The sequence below is a fragment of the Pelophylax lessonae genome (assembly GCF_965119305.1).
Source record: "Pelophylax lessonae genome assembly, chromosome: 1".
In the NCBI taxonomy this organism is placed as follows: Eukaryota; Metazoa; Chordata; class Amphibia; order Anura; family Ranidae; genus Pelophylax; species Pelophylax lessonae.
Window position 1 is genome coordinate 712928932 of NC_138768.1, and position 17622 is coordinate 712946553.

Consider the following 17622-nt stretch of genomic DNA (forward strand, 5'->3'; position numbering starts at 1 on the left):
AGAGAAACACATTGTAATGCACATCTGTAACCATCGGTTTAAATAGGCATGACACTATTAATTGTGTATCTGCATTGAAAGAATTGAAATAAAAAAGGGTCATCGTTGCCACTGTCAACCATAGCAAGACCTTTTAAATTGTATGTTTTAAGTCCCGAGTGTACTTTGAGGACCTCAGCTGTGGAAACTGTGCCCAAAAAAGCCAAGTAGAGGGCAAAACACTAGTGATCTGTATTGCCTGTGGTCTCCTTACAGCTGATTCCCCTTCACTGACACACCTCCTTTTTCCAACACAGACTTACCATGCCTTTTTCTGCAGTGTCTGGAGGTGATATTCAAGAAGTCAAAGGATGATACATTCATCCAATTGAAATCATTTTATAATTGCAGCTCAGAAGGAGTAATTTACGCAGCCAAGTGTCCATGCCCCAAATTATATGTGGGCAAGACCAATCGTCAGCTATGGTGATGGGTTTTGGGGCTCATTGGGGATATAACACTCAATAGAGATAGAACCTTGGCTAGACATATGTGACAGGTGCATAGTAAGGAACCATACCAACTCAAGTTCTGGGTCATTAAAAAACCAAAACTGGGTGCAAGAAAGGGAAACCTGGATAAATATTTATTAAAAGCAGAGGCAAGGTGGATTTTCCAGTTAAACATGCATGCGCCATCAGGCTTAAATGAGGGTTTTACTTATCTGCCCTTTATTAGGAAATGATCATGTTTTGCAGTGTGCATTGTAAGTTCCCCATTTAATTGAATATAAGCCTATAATGTTCTGGACTGTTAAAAATGGTTAGAGAAGACTGGGAATATAAAGAAGGTGTATTATATGTCCTTACTTAATTGTCTCTATGCCTTCCTATATGGACTTTTAAAGAGGTCTCTTGGGGATTTGGGTGAGTTTTTGACATTTCCCCAGATCTGATCGGATGCCCCATTCAGCCCTATGGAGCAGCGGATGTCAGTGGTGACATGTCCGCTGACACCCGCTGCCATCCGATTCGATCCTGTCCGTGAAATCCGGATGGATGGAAACCCTATTTTCCATCCGTCCTGGGGATCGGGTCGGATGGGATCGGATGAGAGCGGACAAGCGGTCTGCTCTCATCTGATTCCCCTTAGAGAGCAGCAGGGCTCTGACACCTCCCTCTCCGCACTGTGTGCGGAGACGGAACTGTCATCCGCCGGCTCAGCGGGATCGGCGGATCAATCCCAGCTGAGCAGTCTGAGCGGTCTGCAATGGAATGCGGACAGTTTGAAAGAGCCCTTACTCCCCACTAGATGGTGATATTCCCCACCAAAATTGCGTCTGGACTTATATTTACGTCATGACGCGATTCAGCGGTATCGTCATGACGTCATATCATGATGTCATGCATCATGATGCAAATTTGTGCCATGACGGAATGTGCGTGATGACAAAAGAAAATCTTTACTTTTTGAGTTCATGTTCACGTTTTTGTAAGAAAAATACATTCTTTATTTTCAGACATCCACGTCTGCACCATTGCAGCACATAAAGCATTATAATTCACAAACACAAGTAAGGAGATAATAATAATAATAAAGGCCAATACAGCATTTCAGAATCTTTACCAACCTCCCCACCTGGTCTTATGTTGTCAGTGTGCCCAATAATACTGACAACTGTTCAGGGGTGAGGGGTTCTTTGCCTCTTCTGATTAGTGGATGTTAATTAAAATATTTTGCACTGTTTCTTTACACTTATCACATGCCTGATGAAAGGATCCTGCATGACTCAGAAACATTGCACTTTTTTTTGTGATGTGATCATGCTTTAATAAAAAAAAGTTTGGACTCAACTTGAAGAAACGTGGTGTGCTGCCAAATAGATTCATTGTGACAATATTATTGACTGTGATTAGAATTCTTTAAATACCCCATTTATATATATATTTTTTTAACACTAATGAAGTAAGTGAATATATTATTTCAAACTATGCCGTTTAAATTTCTAGTGTCCATATTCTTTGAGTATTATGTATTACAATGAAATGCCTTCTTTTGTTGTTAGCTGTTCTATTCTTGTCCTAAGTTGCATTGCTACCTTCTGCATAGCGTATTGTTTTAGCATAACATCTGGGATAACGGTGCATCACAAGACAGCGCAGCATGTTTTGAGCTGATAATGGCTCTGAGGCAGGTTTTGCTAGAGCTGGAATCCCCAGACATGCTTATAATACAATATGTGCTTCCTTGTGTGTTTCTCCTGGTAAAATCCACATTCAGAAAAGTCTCCAGTGAGTCCTGATACATTCCAACGGCATATGTGTAGTCGTGTTTTCCTGCTGCCCATTACATTTCTTCTCACCCCCCCCCCCTTCCTTTTTATGACTGTGCTATTCTCAAGCCTCCTTCTCGGTGTGTCTATTACTCTCTGTCTTATGTCTCTCCTTAGTGACTATGCTCCTAATGCACTTATTGAGTCCCTGGTAATTACAGGGAATAAAGCCACAAGATTATATTCACAGAACAGAATGTGAAAATTTTCAGCAGACCTGGTAATGTTATAATGCACCCGAGTACATGGCGTTTATAATTAGGTATTATGACTCCTCAGAAAATAAGAGCGGCGTTCTATTCTTTTTTTTTTTTTTTTAGCCCTATTATTCAAAAACCAGTGAGCAGCTTTCAGAACTGTCATTCAGTATGATTTCCCCCAAGGACTTGGCAGTAAAAGTGTCATGTTTGTTTGGAATGTTTGCATGTAACCTTAATGAAATGTGCATTTGATTTCTGCAAGTGATTTGTAAATTTTAAATGCTATATACAGTGATTTTGATGTATCTCGTAAGTCTGGGCTTTGCCGTAATGTTGTCATGTCTGTCTGTTCCCATGTTTAGCCTTGACTATCTCTTTGACGCTTATAATGTCATTGTAAACCAAATCGTTATCTTTACACAAAAATCATTTTTTTTTTGCCTTGAATATCTGTAAGCAGATACTCTACTTTGTGTTCTTGCAAACTCAATGTGATGCTTTTTAGAAATGAATATATGAAGGATTTGTATAGGCATGACCCAAATTTACTTCCAGGCCCCTGTCCTCTCATCTAGATCATGTCCCAGCCCCTGGCATGCAATTAAAATGAAAGCTTCAAGAGAATCCATTATTTCCTCAGGACCTCTCTACAGAGGATCCTAGATGATCTATGGATCATTTCATATCATAATCCCCATGTAAACATCAGGCTTCCAGCAATTTTGCTTGGTTTATGCGAGAGACTGGAATTGGGCATATATTGGTTCCCACGGAGAAACGCTGGGGTTGATTTACTAAAAGAGACTATGCACTTTGCAAGTGCAGTTGCACTAATTTTTGCCAGAGCTTAGTGAATGTGGTGAAGCTTTCTTTTGTAGAGAATAAACAATCGGGTGCAAGAAAAATAAAAAACTGCAGTTTTCTGGCATATAATTGGATGATGGAAATCAGCAGCGCTTCACCACATTCACTAACCTCTGGGGAAAAAATGAGTGCAACTGCACTTGCAAAGTGCACAGTCTCTTTGACTTTTGTAAATCAACCCCACTGTTTAGCATAGATGCAATGTAATTTTGCATTTTTCCAGCAGGTAGTGCAATGACACTTTCAAGTAAAAGCGTATTGTCCAGATCTTAAAAATGTGTTTTAAAATATTTGTTTTAATATTATGAACAGCTGTTGTTTCTTATTTTTAACATTACATGACATTTTAAAAATACATTATTTGAGCCATACATCAAGACTAGCTTCTGTGTCTTTTTTGGGGGGGGGGGGGGGGCAAGGTATTGGTTTATTAGTTGTTCATAAATGAGCCTATGCTTCTCAGCAGTATGCTACCACTAAACTCCTGGAAATAGGGCAAGGCCACAGCTTTATTGAACTCTGCAAAAGTAACAACTTTCTAAATGTACCAAACAACAGTGCCAGTCACGGTTATACTGTGAGCACCCATAAACATAAACTCACATAGTCTAAGAGGTCTGTCCTTACCATCAGTGCCAGAAAGGCATTAGACTGACCTAAGAATTTACCAAATAACAAGGCCAGTCACAGTTCTACCGTGAGCACCCATAAAACATAAACTTACATAGTCTAAGAGGCCTCTCCTTAATATCAGTGCCAGACAGGCATTTGACTGACCTAAGAATTTACCAAACAACAAGGCCAGTCACAGTTCTACTGTGAGCACCCATAAAACATAAACTTACATAGTCTAAGAGGCCTCTCCTTACCAGGCGTGATTCTAACTGTTACGGGGCGTGGCTAGTGAAGTAACCACAGAGACATGTGATCCTATATAGCAGGATCGCATAGCCTTTGGGTCTACTTCAGGGAGAATGACAGACGGCTGTGTTTACATCAGCCATCTGTCTTTCTCCCTCTCCTGTGGGAGATCGCGAGTGGCCGACGGCCATCGGAGCCACTGGTCACACGCGCTGGCTAGGCAGGGAACACGCGGGGGTGGGAGTGCGCCTCCGGTGGCGCGCGCTTGCCTCCTACAGGCTCTTTGGCAAGCGACGTAGTACTACCTCACTTTGCCTGTAAGCGGCTGCGTGCCGCAGTAAATATACAGGAGGCGGTCGGCAAGTGGTTAAAGAGATTTTATGTTTTCTGTCTGAATGATCATGGTTTTAGGAGACAGGAAGTGAGGAAATTCTGCAGGGACAGACAGCAATAAATGATTCCTAAAGCAGTATTAAACCTAAAAACAAACCATTATTATATTGCAGCTTATCAATTCTTAGATGTGATAACTGCATAAGTTTTGTTTATTTTCATAAAAAATAATTTTTATCTTGCGAGCTGACCAGTAAAGCTGGATATACACTAGACAATTGTCTTCAAACCTAAACACTTTTAATTTGTATGCCATCAGGCAGGCCCTTGCACTACTTAGTTAAAGGTAAATCTAAAGGAAATCTAACAACAAAAGTTGTATAGTCTGTATCCAGCTTTAGTCTGTTGTTTTTCACAAGCTCAAGCTCTGCAGTAGAATGTTCAGTTTACATGGGCGGGGGAAACCACTTGACACTGGCAAGGGTGAATAAAATGATCAGCTTTGATTTATTAATGCAAAATCTTTATTCCAAAGGGTAAAAAAACAAAACAAACAAAAACTGCTGTAACTGATAATAAAGTTTAAGCTGGAGTTTGGCTTCAATTTGTTAGTGCATCTAACACTCCCCTCCCCCAAAGACTGAGAGTACTACTGTTTATTGTGCCCCCTGTTCTCATTCCTCCAAAGTTGTGTCTCACTAATACAGGAGGTGTTTTAGTGACTATATTACCAGGTGAAAACAGGGGGGGGGGGGAATACAAAGAAAAGAAACCGGATGCAGCCACCACATCTAATGATTGGTAAGCTGCAATATAATGCATTTTTTGTTTTGGGTTTAATACTACTTTAAATTCCTTTGATCAAAAGCAAGAAAAATAAAAGCACATTTCTACTCCCTTCCTGTCTGGTGAAACTGTGGTCACCAGGACAGCAGTAAAGATACAACTGGGGATCTAATCCTATCCCACTCTATGTAACTGTAAAAAGAAGTTTCATCCAGGCATACTTTAATAATAAAAGATAACCCACATTTTAAATATCCTGCTTAGGGGTTGCCTTAGACACCAGTCCCATATAGATATTAATTCTGGTCAAACAAAGGGCAATTTAACCACTTTAAAAAGAGAAATCCATCTTTCCGACAAAATGCATGTTACACTCACATTTAGGGTGAAACATTTAAGATGGTCACAAATAAAAGCTCCCTTCCCCACCCCTGCTCCATAACAGAATACTGGGGTTATTCTCCCTACCAGCTGCTGTAATTTTCTGAATTTGGCGCAGCTGTGTATGGCATCATCCACGCAACCACATCATATATTAAAAGGAATCTGTGAATGGAAAAAGTGCAACCACAGCAGAGGGACTCATTGCACTTGTAGTACATTAATACTATCGCTAACCCCATAATTGAAAGGCCTGTACCTCGGGGCAGACCTGTGGCTGAAGGAATAGCCTGCAGAAAGCAGAGCATTGCACCTATCATACACTGATTGCAGTTGCATATCTTTGCAGGCTACAATGCATAGAAATTATACATACACATTTTTTTAATTTTTTTTTGCAAAAGATGCAATGGGTCTCGTGTTAATTTTCCAATGTAAAGTATAAAAAAAAAAAAAAAAATATATATATATATATATATATATATATATATATATACAAGCAACATTCTCATTTTGGGGAACATCCCAAACTTTGCTTTCCTGGTGCTTGATATAATACCCCTCTTAGCCTGCTTGTAGACAGGACATGATTATCACCTGATCTGGCTGGATCAAAAAAATCATATATGCTCATTGCTATATTTTTTTGTATATGTAAGCACTGTAGACACTCCCCTCCCTAGCTGGCCATTCTCAGGGATATGCAGTCATGTGCCATTGCCAAGAGGACCTGATTAGTGCAAAAAAATAAAAAACCTGCTTGCTTTGCTAAAACAAATGTAAATAATTATATCTCGAACAATTATGTGACTAAGGGATCTTTAGACCGTCATCTCAGTAGCTTATGTATGTGCTTGGCCTATGCTAAACATTAGCCCTTAAAACATAATCTTGTGTGAATACAAAATGATTAAATCACACCCAGCCTCCATAGGTTCTCATAGAATGGGATAGATAAGTAGAAAAGCAAAGTATGTTAGTGTTCTAATCCATTATGACAGGATAATCAGTAATAAAATAGAGCAGTGAGTACCAATTAATGAACATCAAATCAATGGGCATGCTGTTCCTGCTGATTAAAACAGCAGCTGATTGGAATAAATGGTTTTAATATACTTATTCAGAGACTAGTCTCATTTTATCATATCTAGTGAATCTAGTGCATGAATAATCTAAGGATGATACCTAGGTGCCTCTTTAATGGGATGCTAATAGCAGTCATTAAAGGCGGCCACGCTCAGAACGTATAATAGTAGACTAGCATTTTCTGACATATTACATGGCCTGCAAAGGACGCTTAGAATAACAATGCTGTAAGCCAAGTGTAGCTTCTTCAGGCCCTCAAGACACTGCTGTTATCAGCCTAATAGACTTAACTATTTCCCTGGTCAGCTGTGATAATAATCACATTTCTATTTCCTCAGGTTTTCTGAGACTTCAGTAAGGAAATGGCAAATTCTATGGCCCTTAGTTTTGTACTTTTATGAAGATTTGGTAACAAATTTTTAGAGAAGCACTATGAAGAGGTTTAAATAAAAAAAAACATACATTTTAGTATTATGTTTTTATAGATAGATATTGGTAAATATATTTAGTACTTTGAATGTTTTCTTTTCAGCAAACATTGCTGTATATTTTTGATAGATGGTCTAGCCTTATGGAATGAACAAAATGTTTTTTTTTATTTTTACTTTTTTAATGTGACCCCTCATAACAGTCAAACATGGGCTAGTGCTTCTTTTAAAAGGAGAATGTTGTTTATTTGGGCCAAGATTTTTTTTAAATAAGGGGTTCTCAATGTTGACCTGTCTCCAAGTCTCCACAGCAGATGTCATGCATGCACAATTCAGTCACCCAAAGGATGTTTCTTATATGAGATCATTCTACAAACTGGCATGTTTAGGCCTTTGGATGAGGGAGGGTGGAGCACATGAGTTCCAACTTACCCCAGGAAAGAGAGAGAGGATTAGATGGGCTCCATGTCGTCTGATATTTTCTTCTCCTAGAATACCCAACAAGGCATGGGGGGGGGGTACAAAAAGTTTATGGCAGGATCGGGCAAATGTTCTCCTATGTCTTTAGGTGCTTTAAAGCAACTCTGTTGCCTCTCCCCCCAAAAAAAGGTAAAGCCTGGCTGTTTCAAGTGAAGACACTTGATTCTTACCTCTCTGGTGGCCCGCGGATCTGAAATTCACTGTCCCCAACAAATGTTTTGCAGTTGTCGCTTTTGGGGATTTCAGATACCTGTGTTCATTCCTCCCCCTGTAGTACTGCAGCTCTATAGCAATAAAACACTTGTAATTTTGATGTGTTGCTGTAATTAATTCCTAATAAAATTCATTACTGTTACAGTGATTTATTGCTGCAAGGGGAGAAAGGACGAAGCGGCTTCCACTCTATTTTAGTTTCTAGAGTCACAGGAAGGGCTGTAACAATATTTGTAATATTACATCACTTCCTCTGTAAACACAAGCATTGTGCTTACAGCCACTGCTATAGAGTGCACCTTTAACATGGGATCAGAAGGCCAGGGACTGTTTAATTCAGCTCCTGGACTTGGCGAAGGACCCCAGCTGATGTGGCAGTTGGAGATTCCAGCTCAGAAAAACAACTTCACCAGCCAAAGCCACATGAAGCAATTTCTGAAATCATGTTCACATGTTAAAGCTAACAGGAGGTTTTAGTGAGAGGGTTTGGATCTTTAAGATTATGTGCTGTCTTTTTCAACCCACCAAGAATGTTTTTATACTTTAACCTAATCCAATATTTCAAATGCTTTGCAAATATTGATAATACATTGGGGCAAGAAATAACTACTCTCTTCTCTCATGACCACTCGTATTCTTCCTGGCCTGATACACTTAATTTGTGATTTCTGCTCCTAAGCTTACACTTTTACCAGTGTAGTTGACAGCTAAGTGAAAGGATCACACAACATGTTAAAGAGGAAGTAAAGCTTCCTCTGTAACTTGTACCTATAGGTAAACCTATAATAAGGCTTACCTAACGGTACTCTAAATATCTCCTAAATGTGCAATGTTTAGGAGATATTTACTTTGCATGCAGCCAGTGACATCACTGACGCATGTGCTCTGAAGGAACAGCCGCCCATGCATCATCGTGGCTCCGTCCAATCAGCTGGCCGGAGGAAGTGAACCCGGAAGGAAGATGGGTGAACAAGTCGGCCGTGTCAGTGGTGAGCGGATGCTGCTTTGGGGGTTTCATTCTAAGGTATGTATTTCATAATGAGCTAGTATGCGATGCATACTAGCTCAATATGCTGTTGTCTTTCAGGTTTTTAGGGGTTTTTTTTGAGGTTTACAACCTCTTTAAGGATTATTGCAGGCGATCATTAATAGCCTTTGCCTTCTTCACTTCTTTGCCTTGGCAATTGAACATGCGGTGCCTACTGCAGGGAAAAGGTGTGTTATTAGGCTCAGAAACCACTTCTCTGCAACATAAGCACATCAGTAAACTTATTAAATATTTGTGTGTGGGTTACTGGCATAAGACAGGTTTGCTTTAAATCATCAATGAGGCAAATTTAAAAACATTACACTTCTCCAATTACATCAAGCAGTTTGATAGCTTGGTATCTTTTTTTTATTTATAATTCTGCAAGTTGGAGGGTTAATAGGTGCGTTTCAGGTAAACACCTTATCTACTGGCACTGTTGGTCAATATTTTCTATTTGTTAAGCCTTTAATGTAAACACCAAATCCAATACCTGTCTGCTATTATTCTGCGCTTCACAAAAACCTCTTGTTGACATCTACATGTTTTTGTCTCCCTTTTATTTTCCCATCAACCTATAACACAATGGATAAGTGTGCGAAATAAAATGTTTCTTATACAGCCAGGGTATTGATTTGCTAACCTCGAACAAAGTCATTTTCTAGCAGACATAGCATTAACAAACACGTAGATGCAATGCAGTCATAACATCGTAAAATTGTTCTTGTTGTCTTCACACAGTGGAGGCTACCATTTTATAGGCTGAGACAATCATTAGCTGAACATTGACCACTGATTCACTAGAACCCAAACATCCTGTAGCCAAGCTTAGTTTAAAGGGAGGGGTGCACCGGAGATGCAGAGAGGCTATTTTGTTGGGTTGAGTTAAGGGGAGAAAGAAACCCCACCTGCTGTGTGTCTGATGAGTTTCTGATGTATGTTGCTGCAGTTGTGTTTTGTTAGCATTGGGCACTAATAGAACTGGTGTGCCATTTATTGTTTTTTCTCTGAAATATTGTTGCTTGTGGTCACAGGGGAAACAAAGCTCATTCTCCAGCAAGCTCCAGGGCAAGTTTATAGGAAAAGTTTTGTTCAATTCTAGAAACGTCATAATAATGTTGTATATTTTACAAAAGAACTTCCCCTTCTATTCCATATAGATATTTGTGATTTTGAATTGTTTATGGGGTGGTTAATGTAATGTTTAGAGGGGTTATGCTTTCAAAATGTATCTTGGGTCAGCAACGTTAAGTTAAAAGAGAAGTTTGGGATATAAAAAAAAAACATCCAACATCCATACTCCGCTAGGTGGATGCAATATCAGTCCACTGAGAACTGAGAGATCCAAGACCACTGATCACTCAGTTCTAAGTCTTGACTGTGCAAAGAGCCGGTGACTGTCAGTAGCTGGCTCTCTACTCTGCCCCTCCAGCATTCACTGGAGCGGCTGCCTGGGGCTCTCAGCAGCCTGCTCATTCATTTTTAAAGTTGGGATCCTTGCAGAGCCTGAACCAGCTGAGTGATATCAGTCGATAGTGGACTTTAGCCCACTGTCTGCTGAATATGGGTCACAGGAGTGCAGAAATAAGTGCACTCGTGTGACCCACATGAGAAGTAGGGTCAAAAGAGCTTTGGTCCTACTTCTCCTTTAAGTCGTTTTATGAAAGTAAAATCTCTAGATAACAAGGGCTTCTTTTTCAGTGAAGCTAATCTCTCTCATTTATTTTGTAGTAGTTTTATCTGCTTACTAAAATGCTTCAACTCCTCAACAAAATTCATAGAAGAAAGAGACAGTTTTAGTAATGGGCCAACAAGCAAGAGCATGGGGACCCATTAACTCATGAAGCTCTAGGTTCTCTCTTTGCTTAGGCTTATCGCTCTGGTCACCTGTCTCTTGGCAGCAGTATACTTGTAAGTCATTCTGAATAACACAGCCGAGGTATCCTATTGAAATATATTCAATCGGTTCTAAAGTCATGTTATGCTGAACACAATAGTAATATGTCATTGCAGCAACTACCAGGATTACATGATAGCTCAATAATCAAATGCTGATTTTTATCAATGTCAAAAAATAGGATTAGCAACTAAAGGCTTCCTTGTATTTATCTTTGTTTGCTTATTATCATGGACGTATTCCTTTAAGAGTTGAAGTCAATATTTTATCACATAAAAAAAAAGAAAATTTCCGGTCTCATTTTCCCAAACAAACAGTTAGTTTGATTTCCAATAAACAGTGTGTAATTTCCCGAAGATGTGTTACTGTTCACCTTTGCTTTATAAGATACAATTCAGACTTGATTCTGTTGTACCAATCCAATTGAACCATGTCCCCAGAGTATCCTCTTCTACATTAGACGACTACTATACATAACTTTGCTGGATGTTTTGCATAATTGCCTGTGTCTGCTCAGAAGAATTGCTAGGTTGTGTGAGCATACAGGAGAATTATTCCTCCCTAAAATGGCAGTTACTTGTGATCAGGCTCAAGGCATGGGGCTTGTAAATTAAAATGGCTGTTTTGTTATAGGCTGCCTTGAATCCAAGTGCTTTTAAGCCTCTCTACACTTTCTGTTCAGTAATTTTCACTGGTAAGAGACTTTACTTGAAATATCTAGTAAAATCAGATTGCATTTTTCCAGCTGTGATTATGTCTGTTATTACAAAGGACAAACGCAGCAATCAGTGCAATAGAGACTGACAAAAAGTATACCTTTGCTTGGAAGTGTTTCGGCAGATTAAGAAGCTCATTTGCAGGAAAATGTTGGTCTGCATATCCCAAATGGGGTCATGCTAAAGTCACTGAGCAGGTTGCAAGCCAACCATTAAAACACTATGGCCACCCGTGGCTCCCTTGTCAGTTTTATTTTCATTTTATACTTATATAGTAAACCACCAAGTTTGAGGTTCTGGTACAATATCAAGTTTACAGCTGGGGTCCTGCAAATTTGGGGCAGGGACTAAAAAGGGTTCCCCTATCATGCATCACCACACTTTAAAGTGTTGCTGGCCCCTACATGCAGCAGAGGCATATATTTTCTAAGATAAAGCTACGCATGAAACCTGATAAGTGCATTTTGTGTGCAATAGATGCATTTTAAGAACCGGTTCACATAGGAGCGACCCCACTTGCCGGGGCGACCTGTGAAGTCGCGGTGCACAGCGCGCACTGCGACCTCGGAGCGGCATGCACAGACTTCATATCATTGAAGTCAATGCAGGTCGCTCCAGGTCGCCCCAAAGTAGTACAGGACCCTTTTTCTAAGTCGGAGCGACTTGTGTATGGCAGGCGACCCACGGCGACTTGTCAGGCGACCAGGTCGCCTGACAAGTCGCCCCAGTGTGAACCGGCTCTCAGTGTCCTATGAAATGCAACTGTGTAAGACATATTTACTTTATACAAACTAGCAAAAACTGTCAATTTGAGCACAGAAAGGTCCATGACAAAACCACAATGTTCTGTATGGTAAGTTTGAGAGAGGAAAACAGACAGTGGCAGGGTATGTCCAATGTAGCAGGAGAAGTGTGGAGTATATAACTTACAGCTGGGTGTATATAATGAAGTCAAGAATGTACAGCACAGTATACAGAGGATGTTAAAGGTTAAAATGCAATAAAGCAGCATATTGTTTTAGGTATTTTAAGATTATAGGGGCAGCACTGAATATTTTCTCTTAGTTCAGATTAATGGAAAAAAGCATATAGAGAAGGGACCTGTAACTTGCAAATAATTTAGGATCCAATACCAGCCAAACTGACAATTCTCTGGAGCTGCTGTTGAGTGTTAGCTGGGCCATGTAAATTTTCAGCCTAATTACACAATATCCTTTATTCTTACAACTATTCCTATAACTTTTTCAAATCAGAATTTAATTGCATGAATTATTTAGATAGTCTTGCTCTACATAATTGTTCCCTAATCTAAAAGAGATCCATTTGAGGTTGTACAATCATATAGTAGCAATTTGTACTCAGCATTAGCTGAGAGAGTTGAGTATGTCATCTCATAGCACTATCAATAGTCCCTTGAAAAGAATACACACCTTATCCTCAAAAATTTTAGCTTTGTTATTATGAGTATGGTTGCCACTTGGGCTCAAGTTCACAGAGCTTGCATTGCCAACTGATTGAGGGACATTAGCTGTGGGGTAAAATCTCTGTTTACCCATATGGGTTATATAGGTTGCTCTGTATGCATATTTTACATCTGTGTAAAGACTCACTTTAGGGAGTATAAACTGCACATGTATTTGGATAGCACTTCGGCTACATCGCAGATGTCTGGGAACTGATGTACTGTACTAGGTGCCAGTATCCTTCAGAATTATACCCTTGTTAATAGAGTTAAAACATAACCTAAAGTATATGGCAGGGGGTAGACTAAGGGGATATAAATAGTGTATTACAGCATAAAGTGTGATTAACAATAGCACTGTATATTTAGGGCTTTATCAGATTGTTACCTAAAGAGCCAAATCATATTAACTAAATATTTATAACATGCATATGACTTGTACAAAGGTTTGGTGTGCATGAATAGGAATAGTCTTCCTTGTATAGGAATAAGAAGTTTGCAGCCCCCTGGTAGACAAAGTTATACGTAGTACACATTTTTCTTGTTCCTTCATGGGTGGAGTGGGCAGTGGATATTAACAATCTATAACTCATCATAAACATTTCCATCTACAAATCATTATTTTCTTTGTTTTATTGTAGTCTGTAGAACAAGCTATAGTTTCTGATATGGAAATGCATACCCCATTCCCCATAATACTGATCTAACATTGATATTCTCTTTACTAACCTCAGATGCTCTATATTTCTGCATGCCTTTGCTAACAGTTAATGTCCTGAAATGTCTGTCTTGTTCTTTCCCCCCTTTCAACTTCACAAGCTCACTATTTGGATAAAATAGTTAAAGGTACTGTATTCTTTCTATTTGTTTAACAATTGGAGTATATATACACCTATATTTACCCCAATTTTTCTATGTTGTACAATCTTCAGCTAAATACCATTAACATAAATCCCACCTTCCTTTCCTCAATTTGACCAATGCTGTTTGTATGTGTGCATTATTACATGTATAGCATTTGCTGATCTTTTTATTGTGTTATATACTTTTGGTTTTTCTTTGTGTTCAATTTTTATATTTACAAGTGCATTACCTCTGCTGGCTTGAGAAGGGATGAAAAATACAAACATTTTGGAATTCTTTAAATTGTTTTGCCCTGTAACTGCTCCAGTATTGGGGAGCTGTATCTGCTCAGGATTTAAAGTACCATTCCAGTGAGGCTAAACTCGACCCTTGTTATGTTGGAATTTAGTTAATGTGGGAAAAATATGAAAATATGAATTATTTGCAGCAGCTTACTATAATTCTTAAAATGTTTGCTGCACTAAAAACAGTCATGATGTGCAAGTTATTTATACATAAAAAAAACTAATTTTCACTCTTTTGTTTCTTTCCTTGCTATTCTGTAATATAACCATGCATGCCTAAGTATTGCGAATTTAGGCTTGATTTTTCTTTTTTATTTCAAAGAGGACTTAATTTGATATTACTTAATGAGTTATTTTAAAAAAAACATAAAGACATATAATTTCCCAGCAATTAAAATACTCCAGCTAGTTTTATATCGAATGCATTAGCTTCTTCAGTTAACCATTTAATTGATATTTTTTCTCCTTTTTTATTCCAAACGAGTGTAACCTTCAGAGTTGTTTTTTTTTATTATGTTGATCATACATTTGTCCCATGCTGTCGCTTTCATTAATTTCAAAGTTAATCAGAAAGAGGAGGTCAGTTAAATAATTGTCTTTAATACATTTCAACATAAAATGTTACTTTAATATACATTTTTACACCTTAATCGCTTTAATATACAACATTTTTACACCTAATCCCTTTAAAAAATGGGTAATATTAATAAAATACTAAAATACATTTATGAATATATAGACCTAGCAGAATTGGACTGGCTTATCGAACCTGAGACCAATACTGCTTTTTTAAATTGGTGTATATTATTTGGGAATATGTGGGTAGACAAATTGCTTTCTAAAAGGCAACATTTTGAAGGTAGTCAAGCAGAAATAGCCTATAAATGTGAACCTTTTCCCTTTGAAAACACAATTTTACAAAGACATTAAAAAAAAGAAAAAGTCCACAGACTTAAGAGCTTCATTATGTATAGCACAAGATGAATTTTGGAAGAAATCAATAAATAAATGTTATTTCTTTAATACTATTATCCGAGTCATTTAAATGTTCATATTGTGTGTTCCGTGCCAATTTCTATGAAATTATTATTGCTTCACTAAAATTTAAATAGCTTTTTTGAGGATTTTTATAGGCAGGTGTCGGGTGTTTAGTTGGTGGGGCTTATTCAACACAGCCTGCAGTGGCAAAATGAATGTGCTCACCCAATCCAATTTTATTGCTTTACTCTTTATGTCTGTTTAATTTTAACTTGATGCAGATTCTAAAAGAAAAACATTTAGGAATGCTACCAAAGTCACGTTGGCAAATTGCAATGCAAGTTGAAGGCAGCCATCTTTAATACTACCATTCAAACACAATGTATACCCTTTTGTAAATACAGAAGTTCCACTAAAATCAGTACAATTTGTTTGGATGATCAAAAAATATATTTTACTAGAATTGCTGGCAAATCCATTATGACATATATGTACATTTTGGTGCGTAGTATAATCATAATCATTTGACTTTAGTGTAATTAAAGCCCCAAATCATGTAGCCTTGACTATTCTGAATTCCTTAAAGATGGCCGCCCTGAAGGAGCCTCTTGGAACTGCTGTAATGTTGCTCTATCCTTTGCATCGCTCGTTCCCTAAAAATGTGGTCCGTGTGTGCATGTTCCCCCAAAAGTTGCCATTGTGTCTTTTGTTGCTGTGTATTTTTTTAAAAACCTTCAGTTTGAAATTGATGGCCTAACACGCCTTTGCCAAAAACTCTGTTGCAGGGTGAGCACTTTCACTTTAATGGATTCCTAATACACCTTTAAAAATGTCAGCGCTGTAATTCGCTTATTAATGTCACATTGACCTACAACGAATGTTACGTCCCCAACTGAACAGGTTAACTAAGACAGCAGCCCTCTCATCTCTGAAGGTCCTAATTATAAAGCGGAAGCAAGCCCATTAGAACATTCTGTATAAAGTTATGCAGGGATAAAAGTCAATTAGGAACCACATTTTAAGGAAGAAATAAAAAAGCAACGGGCACATTCAGCTTTATAAAGTACTTTGCCTTAAAATCTGCTCACTAAGCACATTCCGCCTTCCAATTTGCAAAGATAACTCTGCTAATAATTAGACTGGAGTCAGGGAGACATAATATCCTTATTAATAACTGGCAGGCCAGGTTTCATATTGTTGGTAAAATGAAATCAAAAGCTATTGTTCCAACTAAAAGGGATTGCAGCTACTTACTGACCAAGTCAAATATGCAGAAAATGTTGACACTTTTTGTAGATACCATACAGTGGAAATCCTAAAATTCAAACAAGTTTACAAGTATGTACACATGTTCTAAAACAAAGGCAAATAGACTGTTCACTTTGCAAGGGGATTTTTCCTTAGCTTAGTGCATAAAGTGAAACCCTGCTGGCTCCCATAATCCATGTGCAAATGAAAGTAATGTAGGTTGTTTTTCCATGATGGGGTATTATTTGCAAAATGAATTTTCACCACATTCACTAATCTAAGTGAAAATTCTCTTGCAAAGTAAACAGCCAATTTCACACACACGCACACACACACACACACACTTCTTTTTTTTTTTTTTTTTATTATTACTAATTAATCCTTAGATAATCTACAAAATCTACAATTTACAAAACCACAAAAATATATAGCACTGTACTCATACTCACATATAACATGGGGTCTGTAGACTGAAGCATATTTGCCTGGATTCAGGTTTTCCTCATATGTGTATGGTGAGGTTAAAAACACTAGTGAATCTAATGAAATGCAGCAACTCCTATACAAAAGTTTTTTTAATATATATATATATATATATATATATATATATATATATATATATATATATATATATATATATACCCGATAACCAAAAAGTTTGGAGGCTGTATAATATCTACATAAAACAGAATTTGTTTTGCAAATCTCATTATCCCATATTTTATTCACAATAGAAGATATAAACAATGTTTAAACATGGAAAATGTACCATTTTAAGAAAATAAAAGGTAATTTTGATGGCAGCAACACGTCTCAAAAAGTTGGAAAGTTGATACAGGGCAACAAAAAGCTGGCAAAGAAAGTGGTACAAACAAAAAGGATCTGGAAGAACATTTTGCAACTAATTAGGTTAATTGATAATAGGTCAGTAATGTGATTGGATATAAAAAGAGTATCTTGGAGTCAGGGACAGGGCCATGTTTACCATGATGTAGCGTCCCCTCTTCTTTTAACAACGCTGTAAATGCCTGGGAACTGAATAGATCAGTTGTTTGAATTTTGGGAGAGGAATGGTGTCCCATTCTTGCCTGATATAGGATTCCAACTGCTCAACAGTCCTGTGTCTTCTATGTTATATTTTTTTTTTCAAGAGGTGTCAATTATTTTCAATTGGTAAAAGGCCTGGATGGCAGGCAGGCCAGT

The 17622-nt window shown here is 38.0% G+C and overlaps 1 protein-coding gene across 25 annotated transcripts in view; it reads left to right on the forward strand.

The window, feature by feature from the left end:
- Positions 1 to 17622, forward strand: part of TENM3 (teneurin transmembrane protein 3) — a 1577510-nt gene that overhangs the window by 1388357 nt on the left and 171531 nt on the right. For 18 of the 25 annotated variants that reach the window (XM_082244015.1, XM_082244035.1, XM_082244033.1 and 15 more), the window contains one exon: positions 13865 to 13891. The exons of the other annotated variants lie outside the window; for them this stretch is intronic. In XM_082244015.1, the coding sequence (XP_082100141.1) occupies positions 13865 to 13891 (27 nt within the window). The remainder of the gene's footprint in view (positions 1 to 13864; positions 13892 to 17622) is intronic. 25 annotated transcript variants of the gene reach the window in all.